Here is a 21,194-nt window from a genome sequence, read left to right as displayed (position 1 = left end):
ATTAGAGACATCATAAATGTGCATACAGGGAGAGGATGGGTGTGGGGGAGGGAGAGAGAGATCATAGAAAAGTAGGGCTGGAAGGGATTTCATGAGCCTATGTATTCCAGCCCCTTGCTCAAGGCAGAATCATACCTTACTAAACCATCCTGGCCAAGTGTCTGTCCAACCTGTTCTTGAAAATTTTCAGGGATGGAGATTCCACAACTTCTCTAGGTAGCCTGTTCCAGTACTTGACCACCCTCATAAAATTCCTCCTAATCTCCAACCTAAATTTCTCCTGATGCAGTTTGAGGTCATTGCTCCTTGTGAGGAGTTGGTGTACAGCCACACAAGTATATAGACAGCCAGGCAGATATGAAACAATATATTTAGCAGTATAGAACAGTTCTGTAGTAGGCCTGTGCAAAATTTCACCAGGTTTTTTGTTTTGAAGCTGCTTCGAGCTCAAAACAGAGAAATCGAAATGAAACAAAAGGCTTCAAAACAGCTTCAAAACGAAATGAGGGCACTCAAAACATTTTGAAACTTTCTAAATGTTTTGAGTTTTGAAGCTGGGCTTACTTGGCTTCAGCACTGGTCCAAGGAGGCAGCAGCAGCTTCCTGTCATCTGTCATGCAGATCCAGGGGCTTGCACCCCCAGGAGGGCTAGAGGGCTATGCCAGACTCCTCCTAGGGGTGTGAGCCCCCGATCTGTGTGCCGGATGAGAGGAGGCTGCTGCTGCTGCTGCCTGGGACAGGCGGCAGCAGCATACCTTTCCAGTGCTGGGCATACCAGAGCCCAGCGCCGGTCCCAGGTGGCAGAGGCAGCCTTCTCTCATCCAGCGCACAGATCTGGGGGGTTTGCACCCCCAGGAGGGTTGCGCCGGACTCCTCCTGGGGGTGTGAGCCCCCTGATCTGTGCACCAGATGAGAGGAGGCTGCTGCCTGGGACAGGTGGCAGCAGCAACCTCCCCCGGTGTTGAGCACAGCCTGTGCCCAGCACTGGTCCCAGGTGGCAGAGACAACCACCTCTCATCTGGTGCACAGATCCAGGGGCTCGCACCTGTGGGAGGGCTGCTGGGCTGTGCCAGCCTCCTCATGGGGGTACAAGCCCTTGGATCTGCATGTCGAATGAGAGGAGGCTGCTGCTGCCACCTGGGACCAGTGGCAGCAGCAATCTTCCCTGGCACTGGATGCAGACTGTGCCCAGCACTGGTCCCAGGTGGCAGCAGCAGCAGCCTCCTCTCATCTGGTATGCAGATCCAGGGGCCCACACCCCTGGGAGGAGTCTGGCACAGCCCCACAACCCTCCCAGGGGTGCAGGCCCCTGGATCTGCATGCTGGATGAGAGGAGGCTGCTGCTGCCACCAGCAAGTGTCAAGAGTTGTGCTTTGAACAGTTTGAGGTGCAGTTTCCCAGAAACCTCTGCACCTATATCTTTGAAACTTGGCAGGCTTCATGCTCCCTGAAGGAGATACCATCCCGGCACTTTTCATCCAAATCAGGCAAGAAATGGTGAAGTTTTAGGCATTTTCATGATTACCCATTATAGCCTATGGGTAAAATGTCAAAACGTGGAGGGCAACAGAAATAGTTAGGGGGATGGACCACATGATGTCTGAGGAGAACCTGAGGGAACTGGGCCTCTTTAGTCTGTAGAAGAGAAGATTGAGAGGGGATGTAATAGCAGCCTTCAGCTACCTGAAGGGTGGTTCCAAAGAGGCTGGAGCTTGACTGTTTTCAGTGGTAGCAGATGACAACAAGGAGCAATGGGCTCAAGTTGTAGCAATGGAAGTTTAGGTTAGATATTAGGAAAAAAACTCTCACTAGGAGGGTGGTAAAGCACTGGAATGGGTTACCTTGGAGGTTTTTAAGGCCCAACTTGACAAAGCCCTGGCTGGGATGATCGTGTTGGGGATGGTCCTGCTTTATGTCATTGCTGCTCAGAGTACGAAACTGCCCTGCTAAGTCTCTGTTATTGGGAGATACCATCTAACATGCTTGACAAAGTTTGGCATTCCAGGTGTGGTGGTGATACCTGCATACAAGAGCTGTAACACTTCAGACAATCTCCAGTAGTTTAGGGAGATAGAAAGTAGGAACAGGATCCACATTTCCAGCTGTATATTCCAGGACACTAAATACTAGATTGTCACTAGGGATGCTGATGCTTAATATTTGGTATGAGATTTTCTATTAGAATATTCTTTGTTGTCCTTTTAAACTGGAATTGCAGCAGGCTACTGAGTGTGTTTGTTGTTCCTTCTATTAAATGAATACTAGCATACTTGGTAGTCAAACTATTTCAGTGAAAGTTTCCTATCTTAATAAGATCCAGACTTTGTGTCTGGAGATGGTGTGGATGACAGAGCGAGCAGAGATGTGCAAGATGGTATCACATGACAAAAAGGAAATTACATATTGTATGGAAGCCAAGAGAAGAAAAAATACTTGATAAAATACTTGCTATCTTTTCCTAGACATAGAGATTCCAATATTTATATTCAGGGGCACTCTGAAGAGTAGTTCTGTGAAAGTGATATGAGAATAAGATGCTTCTTTTAATTGGCAGGAGTGAAAACACCTGGTGTCTGAAAAAATCAAGCTGAGATCCTTCTGTTCTTCACATTATTAGAAATAAAGATTCCTAGACTTGACCAGCACTGCTGATGATGAGCAGAAGCATGAAAGAGTAAAGAGGCTTCTTCACCTCCTTGCCTAATTTGTATCAGGACAAAGCAGAAGAGCAGCCACTGAGCTTGGGGAATAATTCCTCTACAACAGCGGGGGCAGGCATGCCACAAATTAAGCCCCATGCCTTGTACACCTGCCATTTTGATTCCCTTCCTCTGCCTGATACACTGCTCTGCTTTCTGCTACCTGCCACACACAGGTGGCCCATGCTATTTGTGGTGTGTGCCCCACAGGTTGGCCACCCATGCTCCAGCAGCTCACAGACCAGAATAGACTAGGTGGAGCCATGACTAGCTCCAGGAGCCCCTTTGGAGTGGTGCTGTTCTGTAGTGTAACCTTCTGCAATCAGAACTGTGTATTTTGTTGATGATGCCCTGTGAGCAGCATAACAGCATACAGACCATCCTTATTTAGCTGTGCTTGCTTTGCAGTACTAGCAGGAGTAAAATGCTTGGCTTGACAGGAAGGTTGCAAGCAGATGTCACCTCTGTGCCACCATAACAGTGTTTTTACAACTTGTTTTTACAGGTACAAGTTGCGAGTGAACAGACGTCCTTGCTCCTTGTTGTGCTCCAAGTGCCCAGAAATAGTTGTATGATGATGATACCTGTTCACACTTTGTTGGTCCTTATCCCTGAGGATGTCTCTTTGCTTATGGTGTGATTCCTGCAATCTAGGGCTGCCTGCACTCTCCAGCCACCCTGGGCAGGTGACTCCCTTGGGGTCCCCTGTCCTGCAGCATGAATTTCTGGGACACACACCTGTAAGCACAGAGCAGGAAACCCTGGTCATCTCACAGGATTGGGCCCCTGAAGCCTGCATGACTGACAAGTGGAACACTGGCCCCGGGTAATGTCTGTACCTGCCAACCAACTGGATCAGCTGAGCCAAGGCACATTTTGGCACAGCTGATCCCATGACAAAAATGATGTCTGTTTGTAGATTAGGAAAGTGCATTCTGTGAGCTGGGATGATTCATGGGAAGGGGCCGAATAAAGAGGAAGTGCTGTTTCTGCATAAGCAGTCACTTTTCTAATCAAAGCAGCACTTTGAGATAAGAAAAATAAGTGGTTTACACTTTCTTCACTCCTGCATCAAACATTGCTGCATCACTGTACAGCTTGTTTTCTTTTTACCAGAGGAGCAGCCACTAGAAAGAAAAAAGGGAGTGTCAAAGGAGCATCCAAGTAACAAAAAGGGATAGGGTGGCAGTCAGGATGATCAGAAAGGAGACAGATTGCTGTTAGGAGGCTGGAGAAGACTCCAAAAGCTGGGAAGAACTGCTGAGAGGCCCTGGTTGAAGAAGAGTACAAATGAGAGGAGGATCTGAGAAGTACAGGAAATACAGGAAAGTACAGGCTGCAGTCAAAGATGTTGGACAGGGGTCAAAAGAGCAACAGCAAGAGGGATGGGAGAAGCAGAAAATATTTGGTCTGTTTTGGCCCAAGATGGTGATCTAGCCTCATGATTGGTCATCTTCCCTGTTTGCTATGATTGTTTCTATGCGTGGGGTTCCCAACATTTCTGGTAACTGTGAGATCAGTGTGACGGTACCCAGCTAGACTTGCCTCTCCTTACCCATGTTGCACAAAAGCTTCTACATCTTTAAATGAGTTAGTGTTTAAGATGCCACCTTGCCCCCTGCCTGCTTTGCATTGTTAGAAATGAGAGTTCAGTCTCCAGCCCACGGCTAGATCCAGCCTTGAAGCCATGTCATATGGCCCCTGGAGTGCCTCATGGCTCAGAAATTTAGCACAGCAACATTAATTGCTGGTGCTTTCCTGCAACTAAATTTCCCAACCCAAGGGAAGCTCTGTGGGCTGGATAATGTGGTTTTGCATGCTAGATTATACCATCACTTGGCTGTATCCAGGCTGGCATGGGGTCAGATCTAGTGTATGGGTCACGCTGGTGCAGGGTTGGCTCCAGCATGTGGGATCACATTGTTGACCAACCCACACAGATTCCAGTCCCAGGGCTGACTCCACTCTACACATCTAGCCTGTGGGGTAGACCAACTGATCTAGCCTGTCATCTCATCCAATGCCTCCAGTGCATTCAGCTTGTTACTTTGATCAGATCTCCCTGCTGCAAAAGAATGCAATTATGCAGAGCTTGCTTATATTTTGCCATAAACAGTGACTGTAGGAAAAAGAGTCTTGAATAATGTAGGATGTTAAAGGAACTGGAGAAGAAACAAACAGCTGGGTGCACTGAGAAAGAAATGAGATGAAATTAAAAGCAATAGCAATGATAAATTCACCAAATTAAAGAGCTTTTTCCCCATGTCACCATGGTACATGGGAAAGAGGGATTTTGTAACCACATAAGTTGAAAACATCTTGGCTTCTTGCTATGTTAATTTCAGACATCTCATCACATGATTTGCCCTTTAAAAATCTTGTAGTGCATAAAGGAAGAAAAGCAAATTGCTTTCTTTTTTTTTTCCCAAGCAAATTACATCAGCTTCAGACACACAGGGAGCTAACACAGCAGGCAAAGCTGAGCCCATAAAAAAGATCAAAGAGGGAGGGAGATAAATTGTACTAATAACTGCTTTCTGTCAATAGGACTGCCTGGGATTTGTGATTTAATGGCACTCATTGCTCAAGGTTGCAACCTGATGCAGGTCACTGGATGGTGTTTCCCTTCTAAATTGAATGACATTATTTTTCCCCTCGTCACAGGTAGAACCTGGACATGAGGAAATTAGGATTCTTCCTCAGGAGTACAGGCTCTACAATATGGGAAGTCCAGGAGCCAGAGGCAGGGGTCAGAGTACCGGATATCAATCTGAGTCTGAAGTATTACACTGAGGGCTCAAGATGATTCTGTGGTCAAGGCCAGGCCAGAGGTCAGGAGCCAGGCTAGGCAGGAATGAGGTACTGGGGTCTAGGGTGGAGCAAGAAAGGAACAAGGCTGGAAGGTCCCATATAACCAAGCTACCAACACTGTTACCAGGACAAGGCCCCAGGGCAAATGGTAGGGTTTTTATAGCCCTCCCGTCAAGGGCTTTTGCCTGCCATCGGCTCCCCTGGGTCCCATGGTTCTCCAGGCCAAACTGCACAGAAAGGCCAAGGTTGGGCTGAGTCCAGTGCCCAGTCTGTTATTTGGTGGCACTGTATCCTGGCCTCCACCCGTAAGCCCAGAAGAACTGGGTTCAAGCACTAGGGAACCTGATGCCCGCTGTTATTGTAAATTTGCCAGGTTGCCAAGGGAACCTTTCTAATTCTTATAGGAGTGGTGCTCAACCTTCTGGCCCCATTGGCTGGATGAGTAGTGCGGGGCTGGTCCATGTGCCAGATCCTGTGGGAAAGGTCAGTTTGCAGGCTGGACCCAACATATGATTGGTATGTGGGGTTGGTCTATGAGTGCAATGCTCTGCAAGCCAGATTGGGCTGTGGACCTACTTCATGCACTGAACTGACCCACACACCAGATCTGACCATGGCCTGATCCCATGTCAACATAATCCAGCACATGAGGCCACATCAGCCCAGGAGCTGGAGGTTGATCACCACTGTTACTGCATGAGGAAGAAAATACTGGGAAGTTGGCAAATACTAACTGCTTAAGACCAAACCCAATGGATCTGAATGACTAGTTGCCTAACCCCAAGTTTCAGGAGGAAATCACACGTGACAATTTATCAGCTGCTTAGAATAGCTCTCCCTCAGGTATCAAAACAGCACTAGCTGGTGCTGTGACTGGCAAATGAATTGAAAAGCTGCTGGAACTGGAAATAAATTGGCCCAGTCTTGATGAGGTGACTGACAGGTATGAGAGTAAGAGTGTGAGGAAGAGGAATCAAAGAGAAGATTGGAGTGCTCATCTGACCTTTGGGTCGTATAAAATCCACTGCATGATGCTACTTATGACCTTGCCAATGGTATTCCATATTCAGCAAAGCTTTACAGCAATTTTTCCAAGTATAGCTACACACTGAATTATAATAGCTTTTGGCTTATCATCTCCTGGAAGTCAGCAATATAAGCACAGTGAGGAGCGACAAGTTACAAAATAACAATAATCAAATACAACGAGAAAATACCAGCACTTCTCAAAAGAACTTCCTGTGAGAAAGAATACCCTCATTGGCAAGCAAAGTCTGCTCTTGAAGCTCCTGTTGTTGTGTCCTCTTATGAATTGATACAATTCAGCCTCTTGTGTGGAAAGTATAAATCTGCCCCGATCCTCTGCATTATTGGCATGGTTTGTTTAATGCCAGATATTAACTTCCTTTTCTTTTTGCTCTCTAGGCAGCAAAGTGTTAGATTATCTGAATGACTATTGGTTGGCTTCATGGATTTGCATTCCCTAATAAATAGATAAAATCAGAAGGGACTTTTGGCCCTTCTCTGTGATGCTCTGGGGAGGTGAAATTTCAGGAAGGCTTAAAATGTGTCTAAATCTTTCTTTCCCTATGCCTGAAAGCTTACAAAGAACAATTTTTCCAAATATTTAGTTGGTATAATAAAAGATATCACCCAAAGAACCTTGTTTGCCTATGTCCTTAGACCAACATGGCTATAACCAACAACACTAAATCTTGTTGCATTTGATGCTCTGGCTCCTCTATTTTTAAAAATTATGTAAGAATCTCACTTTTATTAAAAAAAGATAGTTCCTACTTACTTTAGCACTCATAGTTGCAGAGATAATTTTAAAAACGTGACCTGAGTATGACCTAAAAGCTCAGAAAACTAGGAGAGCAAAAAAAGAACCCCCCAGTTTAAATAAAATTTTATAATGTTTAAGCCAGTGTCATGATTTTTGGAGGTCTGACTCATGATTTTTAATTGGTCTCAGTTGGCCATACAGAATTTCATGTCCTGCCTTTCTCATTTCAACTGTAAGACTTCAGGAAAGACAACTACCATCTAATGGGTGAAATATAGCGGCAAAGCACGGGAGAAAAGCCTGGGGTTGGGAAATTTCACTGGGGTAGTAGAAGAGGAGTACATGAACTGGAGGAGGGAAGCCTTTGTGAAACAACTCTGTGGAAAGAGGCTGTAGTGCAGTGGGAGTGCTGCAACACTTGGTCTTCATGTAGTTTTTCACATGCCTCCTTTCAGTAGCCTGGAGGGCATAGCCAGCAGATCTTTACTGTACTAAAGTACAAGGGATTAGCAGGGAAAACTTCATGATTCTTATGCTGCCAACATAGACACTGTGGGTGGAATACCACCAAAGGGAGAGAAACACTGTTTTGGAGAGCTTCATCTTTAGAAACAAAATCAAGCTATAATGAGAGATGTTCCCTCCTTCCTCCACCTGCAGTTACTATGTTTCCATCAGATTTAATTCTGAAAGACTAACGTCCTCTTTGCTCTTCTGAAATGGACACTCCAGACAGGATGCAAGAAATTTACTAATCCAAGGGTGCATGAGCACAAAAGTAAAAAATTCTGCTTGAAGATTCAAGGCTTCTATTCTAGGAAGTTACTGCACAAATATTCTATATTACTTCCCCTTCCACTGACGCATTAGCTTGCAGCTCACATCTGCAAGACCCAACAATTATAAATAAATCCCTCCTTCAGTTCCCTCAGTTTCTTTTGGCTCTCCTCCTTCAGCCTTGGCTTTTGCAATCTGGGTTACCATTCATTCCCTTGCTCACCTGTGATAAGGTTGTCCACTAGGGTGGTTGGCATACAAAAGATCCCCACCAGCAGGTCACTGATGGCCAAGTTGAGGATGAACATGTTGGTGACGGTTCGCATCTGCCGATTCTTCAGCACAATGAAGCATACCAGCATGTTGCCAATCATGCACATGAGGAAAATGAAGATATAGGCTAGTATGAACATAGCAGCGATGGGGGAGGAGTGTTGGTAATAAGATGAAAAAATGTAGTTGTCCTTGAACACATGGCTGCTGCTTTCATTCTTGGAAAAGGGTAAACTGGTGTTGGAAGGAAGAAAAGTACTACCTAAAGAAAAGAAGAGAGAATAATAAACTCATGAAGGCTCAGTATGATAAAGCTATTGTTTGCTTAACTTCAACCTTTTATAAGGCTCTTGGGGGAGTTTATTTATAATATTTTTTACTCAAGTTTTTATGTTGAATAAAATTAATTAAAAATACCCCAGCAAGGGTGAAAAGAATGACAATGTAGAGTAAATATTTTTGGCAGAAAAAATGAGTTAGCAAGGTTTTTTTCCCCAAGGATCAATGTTTATGAAGCAAGTATAATGTGCTAGAGGTTCACTTGAATCTAGAAGCTCACCAAGGCAAGCTGCACGTGAAACCAAACAATGCAAAAAAAAAATCAAAGAAAGGGACAGATAGATTAGGAAATTATGAATGATAAACTGCTTTTTTTGCAGTTTGTCTCAAACTGGGAGAGACAAAAATCAAAGTAAGGTGCCTTGTATTTTTTTCAAATAGAAGTCTTGGAATACATAGTTGTAATATCCTGCAGCGAATATTAATTTCTTACTGGCTTAAGATTGGGAAGTTTAGCAAATATAGTTAAATGTCTGCTTAGCCTACTTGGCAGAAGCTGAAGGCCAGGATATCATTATAGAGAGGCTCAGAATTTCCATTTTTATATTAGCAGCTCAGGTACCAAAGAGTTGAGGAAAGAAAGGGAAGGAAGGCATCAGGATACAACTCTTTCTAAAGATCTTCCCCAGGACAGTTAGGAGCCCCATACCTATCACTCACCAGTCTCTGCAGCACCCCTCTACTCAAAAGAGCCTCTGCTACAGTTCCATTATGCATATAAGACCCCTAAGGCACACCAGAGGGGAGACCTATCATTGGTAGTTTGTGGAGAATCAGATTCAAGTGCCATCAAGCTTTTCCTTGCTAACCCCAGCTCAAAGGAACTGGTAGGTAGGAGATGGAGCTATGTCCTGGGGACCTCAAAGCCAGAACCAGGATCTGAATTCCACTACACTGTTTGACATACATTAAACACTGTGGTGTTGAGACCTCAATGGAGAACCTGTTTTGAAAGCTGTTTCTTGCTCTGCACAGCCCTTGAGGTGCCTCTGGGCTGTGAACATTCAGGAATTAGGTATTTCAAGGGGCCTTTCCTTTCCTCAGTGTCATCCCCTTCATTTTGTTTTGACCTACATTTTGGTAGTATTTTCATTTCCCAAAGAGTGGTACTGCAAGTGGTAGTGCAACCCATAGAGCTAAACCAACAATTTCTTCTAACATGCCCAATGGTGCTTCTTCCATAACAACAAAAACATTCATGTTATTTTCTTTTTGAAGCCTACAATATGCTTTTAAAGCAATTAAGCGGTAGGGGACCCTGCAAGAATTCTTTCCTTTGAGGTCAGAGAAACAGATCACCCATTTTTTGGCATCCCCTGGAGTGCACTTCTGATAATGGCCACCCAGACTCCCTACTGCCTTTATTTAATTAGGGTTGTTTGAAAAACAAGAGGGACCCTGGAGGGAAATGTAACCCCACAACAATGATGGAGAGCTCTTTTTCCCCCCAGCTAGTTTGTGTTCTCCACACTCCACAGAAGGGTCTACAGTGTAATGCAAGCTATGTCACAGGAACACTACAGCAGGCTTCAGCCACAGCCACAACATCGAACTCAATCACAGCATTCATATTTAAAAATAGAAAGTGTATTCCTCCTGAACTGTTTAATGCTCAGAGCTCCAGGTAGGGTATGTGGGGTGATAGTGTGGGCTGGCAGGCTTTGAGAAAGACATGATACTGATCCGTTCATCCCCAGCTGCATTTTGATGTTGCTCAGTTTTTTTCCCTTTCAGATGATAAACAAAGCAGCTGCATGGGCTGAGCATGGGGCCCAGTATAAGTAATGGAAGGGTGCCCACTGACCTCTCTGGACACTAGCTCAGGCCCAGCCTGTGCCTTTGTCTCTGCTTATTCCCTTCTCATGCCTCCCATCTCCTGGATGTGTTGTACTTCATTGGCACTGCTTCCAGGCCACATACTGGAAGCTGATGAGAGGTACCATGAACAAAGATATGTCCTTTGCGACTGCATGAGGTAATTCCTCATGACTAGCACTGTTTTTTTGGCAAGCCTTCAGGCTAACACAGGGGTCTGAATTGAGAACAGGTCGATTCTTATGGTCACTGCTAGAGAGAAAAGATTTCTGAACCCATAAGAAAAATAAAACTATTAAGTGTCTCTTCTAAAACAAATTTCTCACAGGGATGTTTTCAATACAGAAAGGAACACTGTCCATACAAAATGTGGAGCTCATTCTCAAGCAAATATTTGCTCAAAATCTGTTAGAACTTGACACCATCACTGATGACAGTGCACCTGTTTCAGCCACTACAAACATAACCGCTCTCAGGGATTCCTGGCAAGGATATTGGCTCTAGTGTGTCATTGGTCGCTTAACTACCTTGAGTTTATTTTAATTTTTTAGACTCCCAACTAAGCAGTCTAGGAAAGAGAAGGTGCTGTAGTACGTCTCAAGTGAGGTCATGGGCAACTGGTGCCTCCTGAATCCGGGGGGGGCACTCACAGAAGCTGCCGGCAATGGTGGCCCTGTCAGAGGGGGCACCGGCCCTGCCAACAGCATCGGTGTCAGCTGTCCGAGGGGCACCGGCCCCGTCGGGGGGCACGTGCACCTCCGTGCACCCTCTACCAGTCACCTATGGCTGAGGTGGACAAGGAAGAACTATAGGCTCCATGGACATGGTTTTGATTATCAGGTAACATTTCCCAGCAATACCACCCCACCTCCCCTTACACATTTATCAGATTTTTTCTAAAATACAGAGGGCCTGATTATGGGCTGCAAAGACCTCTACCTGAAATTCTCAACAATGCCGTCTCCTCCTTTTGTGGAAATTAGCAGGAGGTCTCTTTTTATCGATACCGTCTCATTCTGCATTGACATTCTTTGTATTTACATCCATTCTGTCCATCCCCTGATGTTCTTGTCAGCACAGGGAGTATGTCTCTGTGTCAGTGTGCTGCCTCTCTCTCCTGAGAATTGCTTTTGGTCTTGTACTGCGCTACCACTACCCCCTACCTTGCAGTTCTATATATACCTGTACAAAAATGAGAAGTGTATGAGGCCCCTGAAAGGCTTGGTCTCATCAAGGATATTCTTCAGTTTGCAAACCATGTGCCTGCAAGGTCTTCTTAAAGAACAGGCTTCCAATTAAGCAACTGCTCTACCTGTACTGGATTAATGATATCCTTTTATCCCTGGACTAGTCTATTCTTTCTGGGCTTTCTCCAGGCTCCTTCACCCACTTATAACTGTGAGCCAATTAGGCACCAAACACCTGGTTCCCTGCTGCCTCACACATTGTGTTGCCATTTACACCTGTACCAAAGGTATACAAATGGCAACACAATCTCATTTAGGAGTGTTTTACACCCACACTTTTAAATAAGAAAATCAGCTACTCAGAACATTGCCTAGAAAGAATCTTTTCTTTGTGGTGGATGGAGCAGCTGCTGCAAAACAGACAGGGAAACTAAGAACCTGAGGGCAACTCAGTAATACAATCCATTTCTAAGCCCTAGCCTAAGCTTTAACTAGAGTTGTCACAGGTAAAAATGTCTTCTAGCAAATTCTCCCCAGAAAACAGGGTGTGGACTAGAAGATTTCTCTCCCTGTCTGGCACTAGTTCACACTTCAGTAGAAGGCAGTTTTCAGCAGGAAAATCCTAGGTGAGTCCCAGATTATGGATTCTTTAGTCCAGTAGGTTGGGTGTAAGTTAGGTAGGTAGCTTGTTTTCTTTCCTTTGTTACTCTTGGGAGCTTTGGGAGTTCCAGAAGGAATAGGCTCTTGCAAGACTCAGCTAGGAGGCTGTATCTCCCATTCCTGAATCTGCACTGATGGTTCAGGTACCAGGGACTCAAGGCTGAGTGAGTGCAGAGCCTTGTCACACCCCAAAATGGCACCAGGTGCCTCCACTAAATTTTCCCCATTTGGGCTCCCTAGAGAAAAAAAATCTTGGGTTATCTTAGACTTCCTGCAAGCATGCCTGAAGGAAAAGAGCCCAAGGCCATTCCCTGTGTGCTCCAAAAGGGGGCTGTTCACCTGGCTAGAGGCCCGTGGAGCATGGAGAAGACAACAGACTATGTAAAATTAGCCCTGAACAGGCAAGGGATCTCCTGCAACACTTGTATGTTTTCAAGTCAGCTGGGCCTGATGACCTGCACCCAAGAGTCCTGAAAGAACTGACTGAGCTTATAGCAGTGCCTCTGGCCAAGCTGTTTGCAGAGTTGTGGAACTTGGGAGTGGTCCCGGATGACTGGAAGGCAGCCAATGTGGTGCCCATCTTCAAGAAAGGAAAAGGAGATGACCCTGCAAACTACAGACTAGTCAATATGACCTCAGTATAATCTCTGAAAAATTTATTAGGGAGGCCATCAATCACAAGCTGGTAACTGACAAGGTGTTAAGAAGCAACCAGCATGACTTTGTTGAGGGTAGATTATGCCTAACAAACCTTGTGCCTAACAAACCTTCTACAACCTGGTAATTAGCCATCTGGATGAAGGACATGAGACTGACGTAATGTACTAAGAGTTCAGTAAAGCTTTTGATTCTGTTCCCCACAGGATACTCTCAAGCAAACTGGAGGTTACTGGGCTAGATCAATCTACAGTGAGTTGGGTGGACCATTGGCTTAGAGGTCGCTCCCAGTGGGTTGGAAATTGATGGGATGGCCTCATCCTGTAGTGCCATCTCCAGTGGTGTCCCCCAGGGATTGGTGCTTGGACCTGTTATCTTCAATATATTCATTAATGACTTGGATGAAGGGCTGGAGAGCTCAGTGATTAAATTCATGGATGATACCAAGCAATGGGACAATGTGGACACATTGGAGAATAGGACCAGGATCCAGAACAACCTTGACAGACTGGAGTCATGCACAGAATGAAATCAGATGAAGTTTAACGGAGAAGTGCAAGGTCCTTCACCTGGGTACGAGGAACCTCACCACAACTACACAATGGGTGGAGGTCCATTGGCTTGCACAGTATCTGAATGAGACCTGAGGGGGTCACGATCAACCAGAAGATGAATATGAGCAGCACTGTGATGAGGTTGCCAGCAGGGCAAATAGAACTCTGGCGTGTATCAGCCATTGTGTGTTTGGTCGATCCAGGGGAGGTGCTCTTCTGTCTATTCGGCACTGGCAAGGCCTCAGCTGAAGTATTGTGTCCAGTTCTGGGCACCGTGCTTCAAGACGGACATGGATAAGCTTGTATGGGTACAAAGGGCCACCCGTATTTATTGTTATTTAAATCAAAATAGCACCTAAAACTCCCAGCTGTATTCAGAGCCCCATAATTCTTGCCACTTGATTTACCAATGAAAAGTAAAAAAGTCCTATATCAGCTTACAGTCTAAAGCAATAAGACATCAGATAAATGGTGAAAGGGGAAACTGAGGAACACGGAGGGGAAGTGACTTGCCCAAAATGGCCAAGACACCACTAAGAGAAATTGGTGACCTGGATCTATTCTAGAGTCCTAGCCCCATATCCTGTAAATGGCATTGTTCCTGTTCCAGTGTTTTGCTGGTCCTCAGTGTCAGATTAACTCTTTAGTGTGTCTTAGGCAAACAAACTCATGGGCCCCAAGCCAGTCAAGACCCCCCTCCCCATTCCAGTGTTGCTGCCTATGGGGAGCAGAGCTTGGAACTGCTGTGGTGATGAGGCCAGCAGAGGGGAAGGGAAGAGAAGAGAGATGGACAGGGCCATTTGTGCCACCACTGCAGGGGGAAGGACTGGGCCCCCTTCAGCTTGGGGCCCTAGGCATGTGCCTAGTTTGCCTTGCATTAATCTGGCCCTGCTGGTCCTACTGAGATATCAGGAGTGTAAACAGTTGTAATCAGCATACATAGACATGACCCAGGGCTCAGACAGATGACACATTTATATCAGAATAATTTACAGTGGTTTTGTAAATTACTCAGAGATCCAAAGCAGACAGAAGAACATATATTCCAAGATAGCTGCTCACACTGGGTGCTGTTTTAGCAGGTGACAGTCTGCATTGAGAAAATAGCTACTTTGGGATGTAAGCAGACAGATGAAATGTATGCTGGTAAAGTTCTACCCGGATTGTCTTGGACATAATTCTAGACCAGATTTGAGTAAACTACACTGATGTAGGTGAGTTTATATTGCCCATCTGTCCTTTCTTAGACCAGTGAAAAGCTGATTACATTGGTCAAAACATGTCTGTCCACCTAATCAGAATGTACTCATGAGTAATACTCCTTTTGAGTAAGAAACCATCTTTTCTATGTATTTGGTTTCCCCAGTGGACTGCAGTAGCTCTAATCTGTTTGTTTTTCGTGTGTGAATTAAGGATGTGCTCTTGGTAACAGCAGGAATTGGATACTTGCATTCCCATTGTATGAACAGTGGGCTCAGGAAGGAGTGTAAACTTTAGGACTGCATGTCCAGATATGCAGAGAATGTACAGCAGTGTTACAGAATGGAAAGCAACATCTCCAAAGCTACTTTTGGATTTGGTCCAAGTTGCCTGTAGTCAAGCAGCTCCAGTGGTACCTCAATATTTCTCACATTAATCAGCTTGGTTCTCATAGGTAGCACAGACAAAAACAACCATTGTTAGAAATGCCTGATGCCTTCCATGAAAAGCTTGGCAATACTATAAGCTTTTAATTGTTTAAGCTGAAGTGTCCCATGCTGGGGGTCTGCTTACATTTAGGAAAGTTTTAGATCAAAATGTCTAGCTGTTTGTGAGAACACGATTGCAGGAAAATACAAGCTAACATTTCCACAGTATTTTTTATTGAGCAACTCTAGGCTTTCCATGTTTTGCAACAGAGACTTGAACTGTGGTGGAGGACTCACCTAGTGACAGGGATGTCCTTTGCCATCCCTGGGAAAATGTCTCCAGATCACAAGCCTGAAACATCTTGGTTGCCATATGCCCAATAAAGATTTGTTTTAACATTTGGCAACTAAATGCCCTGAAGAGTCTGTCTTCACTAAGCATGCTCAACCCTAGAGCTGCAGGGCTTGTTTGGGACTTCCCTTGCAACTGCTCCTCATAGATGGCAGGGCCATTGTGACATTTAGCATTGGGGCTGAGAACTCTCAATAACTTTCTTGCCTCTACTGATAGCCCAGCATTGAAGGGGGAAGAACAGGGAGCTGCCTAGCACAAAATGCAGTGGAAGGCACGAGGTCAGGAACCTGGGGAAAAGTGGGGAGTGAAGAGCAGGAGCCTTGAGGAGGGAACAGGGAAGGGAGAGAGTGGAAGAAGAAACCAGGATGGTCAGAAAGACTGTGATTCTGTTCACCATGCAACTTCCATCAGAAGAAAATTATTATGAAGAAAAGGACTGCACTTTAAGAAAGCTTAGCCTAGGGTGCTTGCTGAATACATGGTGTCACAAAGGCATTACAACTTCCAGTGGCAAGGATTACTAGAGGTCTTTCATTTAATTTACTTCCTTTCTTCTAAATAACATTCTGAGTAAAAAGAAACACTCCTTGTTACATTATTGCAGGGTCAGCCCACAACTTTTTGGGACCCCTGCAAGAAATAGTTTCTGCCCTGAAGAAGCCGGCGGCAGTGGGGGGCGAAGGGAAGAGTGAGCAGCTGGATGTGAAGCCACTGGCATCAGCACAGTGCCGGTGGGGAACAGATGAATGCAGGGGGCCCCTTAGCTGTGGTGCCCCCTGCAGCTGCAGGTTTTGCAGTATAGGATGGGCCAGCCCTGCATTATTGCAAGCTATAAAATCAAATTTTAAACTCACAGTTGTCAGGAAATACAAGATTATGGCTCCCACAACCACTATAACTTGACTAAATTTAAATTACATTGCACATTAAGGCACTGAAACTAGCAAAATGTATTAATTCAAAGTGCTACATATGCATACATACACAGAAAAACAGATAAGCAGCAGTTGTTTTGGAAGCTCCAAAATTAACAGTTCTCTCTCCTCTTTCCTTTATTCTTATCTGCATGTGCAAGGTGAAATAGCTTTCCCACACTGATAACAGCAAATAAATATACTGCAGTAAAACATATGCGATATAAAAGACTAATCTAAAACCCACTCAAGTTAATGAAAAAGTTCCCACTGACCTTGGATTAGACTCTAAGGGAATGAATTAAACCCATGCAAAATGCATTTCTTAAGGACTTAAGAAATGTAGGTCCTCACCTTCCATGATACAGCTTGACCCTGGTTCTTGCTCCCCGACCAAGTTGTATCAGTTGCAAGTGGGCTGGAGACCTGAGATCAAACCTGCTTCTAAATTTTTCTTCTTCTTTGGCTGCAGCCTCTTGCTGTCAGAGAAGCAGCAGCAACTCTGCTTGTGGTGATGAATGCTATCTTGGACCACAGCTGGTTTTTCAGTCCTCCTACATTGAATTATTCATTCCTGAGATCTCAAAGCTTTGGGATGATGAAAGGTACCTGGAGAACTGGAGCTGGCTTTTTTCAAACTCCCCCAGAAAGTTCAGGTTTCTTATTCCACAGGGTCCCTGGGGCAATCCACTCCCATTCTAAGAATGAAACCGAGGGAAAGCAATATTTTTGTTCAATTCCAAGTTGAAGCTGAAGTGGTAGAATCTGATGAAATCAATTAATTAAGTGGGGAGGGGTCCAGTTTGGGGCTTCAGTCAAACAAATTCACAGGCTTTGCCTTTGTCTGAAAAAAATACTTTGCAGGAAAACACAAAACCAAAACACAAACTCCAGTCCCCAAGCTCTCTTACAGATACCTCTTGAAATGCTTGCCAGTTCCCACTCCCTTTGGTTTGGTCCTTGCGACAGGATTAAGTCCTGTAAAAATGCTCAAGCCCTTCACTCAAGCAGATCCAAAAGTGTCTTACTACAAGCAATGTTGCAAGAGGAGCACTCAGATCTGCTTGCAAGCCAACTGGAAAATAAAGCATGTACTGTTAACTCTTTCTTGTACTGTTAACTCTTTCTCTGTGCATGACTTCTGTCTCCCTTTAGCTTCTGTTCCTCTCAGTACCTACTGAGCAGAAAAAAGGCTGCTTCCATCACTCAAAAGGACAAAGTCTGGGGGGGGGGGTCACATCTGCCCATTTCCATGGTTACTGGAACACCTGTTGGATGCACAGGTGAATGGCAGGAAAAGTACTTACAGTATCTGCAGGCTCTTTCATTTATCAATAGAACAAAGTGGAAGGTTTAGTCACTACATTAAATTACAAATAAAATCAAATTAATTTTTGGCAGGTATTTCTTATTGTTGGTGCTACTTTGTTTCATCCAAGGAACATTGCTTAATGGTAGGGTACAACACAAATTGTTATCACTAGCCAGAGGGCACCAAGCAACAGTTTTTGCCTTTTTCTCTCGGATATAGTCAGACGGAGACTGGATCCTAAATGGCTCCTTCACTTTCTGCTGGTGAATGGGAGATAAAAATGCAGTCCTGAGGAAGAAATAACTGGGAAAACAGATCTATTGTGCCAAGACCACAGAGTGGTCAATGATGTGTAATGGCTTCATTTCAGGGTTTGGGGTAATCCTCAGCAGATCCAGCCCAGAGAATAGTTACCTGTAACAGAGAACTAAATTCCAGCTCTGTGTGTTACAGCTTTTTGCTGATTTAGCTGAGTTTTATGCAATGCTATGAACTATAGTTGCTACAGTGAAAGACCCAATCCAAAATCCATTAAAATCAATGGAGAGACCCCCATTGTTTTAAATGGTTTTGGATTAAGCCTTCTTTAAAATGTTCCAGCCCCCTCACTTAAATGGTTCCAGGAAAAAAAAAAATCTTCCTCCCAGGAATCTCTTTTCTATGGGTGTATCTGGAACTATTAATTAGAAATCAGTGAGCATAGCCAACTTGAACTGCCTTTCTTGCTGGAAGTAACAATTAGCAATTGAAAACTAGCTTTTTGAATGAGGGGAGATGGTGTTCTCTCAAAGCAGTGCTGTATTTCTAGTTGAATTGGCCATTCCATTCTGTGCCCTTTGGTGTGTAAACAGTAATTTGGGGGCTGAAATCCTTCATCTTTTGTCTCAGAGTAAAAGAAGCTTTCTGGAGAGAAAAAGTAGAGATAAGGAAAGATACAACAGGTATTGGCTAAATTATTCACTGTAAATGTAGCAGATTGCTTCCAAACTAGTCCTAATTTCTAGAAATGTGTCTGTTATATGCAAATATCCACCAAATGGTATGGGCAAATACATTTCAGTGATGGGCGAGTTGCAAACTGTTCCCTTTGCCTGCTCATTAGCCATGTGGTATGAGAGGAAGGCTGATCAATGGTTATAGTACTAGTCTGCAATAAAAAAAGACCCACACTGAATTCCCTGTCGTGTCCCTGGATTATCATGCACAGGTCACCTGTGCAGGGGAATTTACCAGCATAATTATATCAACATGGCTATACTAGGGTAACTCCCAGATATAGCACTACCTTTTAACAGGTTTTTTTTATATTGCTTTGGACAGAGCTGACCTGAGCAGGGTGTGGGGCTCAGGGCAAATCAGCCCATGAGGGGCCCCACCCCCAGTCCGATCCCACCGGCCCTGAACCCGAAGAAGCTGCCACAGTGGCATTAGTGGCAGGGGACACGGGGGGTGGGGGGTGGAGAAGGAAGAGGGTAGTAAGCACCTGGATGCAGAGCCACTGCTCCACCCAGCTTTGCATTGCTGCTACTCCACGGGGCCCAGGGTGGTCACCCTGATTCTCCACCCCCTGGGATGGCCCTGACTTTGGAATTAGTACAAGCTAAACTTAGAAATGCTACTCTTATCCCTAATAAGAGCCTTCACACTGGGAGTTGTACTAGTACAATTATAGCAGAATTATTATGCGGGTAAATTTCCCCATGTAGGCAAGTGCTAAATCTCCCTGTGCCTCAGATCCCCAGGGTTCCTGAAAGTTTAAAACAGGAAATTAATGAACAACAAAATAATGTCCAGGGAACATTTTAAAAAACAAAAAGTGTCAGTGTTAAAAGTTGTGAAACTTTTGGGATTCACAAACAGTGCCACCAATACAGGGCAAATATATAAGAACTGGCAAATAATTTGACCCCAGAAACCAGTGTACAGCAAACACAAGTCTCCTAATTATAAACACATTAGTGGATCTGCGTGTCTGCTGTTTGACCAACTCACATCAACATAGTAGTTGCATGTTTTTTCATAGATGCAGGAGTTTCAAGAGCAAAACAAGTAACTCTGCTGCCGTCTTTAAAGAGATTATGTAGTGATGGGAGTGCGATTTAGAATTCAAAGTGTTTTGATCCTTGAAGAAGAGCTGACACGTTTATAAATCTTTGACAATGCTGGGAACTGTCCTCTAGGAGCTGTTTGGTTTATTTATTGATTGATCGATGTGGCTTTTTACACTGAAGGAATTGGATTGAGTCACCTTTCTTTTCTCAATTGTGGCAACATTGTCTCCAAGTGAATTGCTACCACCAGATGTCTCACTTCTACAGAGCACAATGCTGCCGAAATGCTGCTGCTCTTGTATTAAGCATATGCTTACGCACAATGGCTTGCTATAGGGTTGTGGTATTGCTTCCAGAGGAGAGATGCAAGATCTTTTCTAGCTTCTGCACCTTCATGATGCTCACAGCAGACATGCTGTTTATTCCTAGTAGAACAGGAAAAAAAGTAAAAGGAAGGAGGAGAGGCAAGAATGTGTCATGTCTCTGCCAGCGCTCTCTCAGCAGAAGCTGGGTCGGGGCAAGGTTTCTGCATAAGCCTTTGACTGGGGCAATTCCCCAGGGCACATTTACACTACACACCAGATCAAGCTCAGGAGCGCTGCCATGAAAATATGCTACACCCCAGAGGTGCCAAATACGTGGGGGCCTGATAGCCCTGGCCCCCACTAAGGAAGAAGGCTGTCACCTGAAATGCATAAAACTTTCCATATGTTCATCATCTTAGCCCCCACCCCAGCAAAAATAAAAAGTCAGCACCTATACTACACCCACTTGATTTTGCTCTTTGAACACCAACAACGTACAATGCAACTGCCATTGGAGTGGCACTGTGCATGATCACTGCTTCTCATATGGCACTTATCACATGCTAACTGTTACAGTCAGAGTATTCAGGCAGTGAAGCATGTGGTTCAAAGCTCCAGTGTGGTTCAGGGGGCCAGGACTGGTTCCTATGCTGTGCCAGTGTTGCTCTCAGCCCTGAACTGGCTCCTGTGAGATGGAAGAGCTGGGTGAGTCCTAGTGTTGCTCCCAGCCTTGTACCACCCCAGACCCTTGAACCAGCTCTGATGTTATCCTAGTGGTGAGACCAAAATCTGCTGATTTTTGGTCAGAGCCTGAGATTGCCCCAGAGCTGGTGCAAGACTGCGGTGTGGTACTATGATCCATATTCAGCTCATAGTAAACATTAATGTGCAACTCAGAAAAAATTTAGTTGTATCAATATTTACTATGATCTAAATATAACATGTGCCAAGTGTAACAACCCTTTTATACAATAAGCACACCCCTGAGACTTGCTGGACTTGGGCCAAAACACAGCTACATCACAGTTTTCTGGCCCTTCGCATATGCAGGACATGAGCAGCAAGTTGTGT

The 21,194-nt window shown here is 44.7% G+C and overlaps 1 protein-coding gene across 1 annotated transcript in view; it reads right to left on the bottom strand.

Moving 5' to 3' along the window:
• The window catches only part of NPFFR1 (neuropeptide FF receptor 1), a 32,284-nt gene extending 14,876 nt beyond the window's left edge, over positions 1–17,408 (bottom strand). Inside the window, exons 1-2 of the mRNA XM_090057188.1 lie at positions 16,810–17,408; positions 8,297–8,608 (exon numbers count right to left, since the gene is read on the bottom strand). Of these exons, the coding sequence (XP_089913314.1) occupies positions 8,297–8,608; positions 16,810–16,816 (319 nt within the window). The 5' untranslated portion in view covers positions 16,817–17,408. The remainder of the gene's footprint in view (positions 1–8,296; positions 8,609–16,809) is intronic.
• Between the last annotated feature and the right edge of the window lie 3,786 nt (positions 17,409–21,194).

This window comes from Crocodylus siamensis, chromosome 7, assembly GCF_052110815.1.
Source record: "Crocodylus siamensis isolate JL-2025a chromosome 7, ASM5211081v1, whole genome shotgun sequence".
In the NCBI taxonomy this organism is placed as follows: domain Eukaryota; kingdom Metazoa; phylum Chordata; order Crocodylia; family Crocodylidae; genus Crocodylus; species Crocodylus siamensis.
Note: the sequence above shows the minus strand (reverse complement) of the source record. Positions and strands in the feature narration are given on the sequence as shown.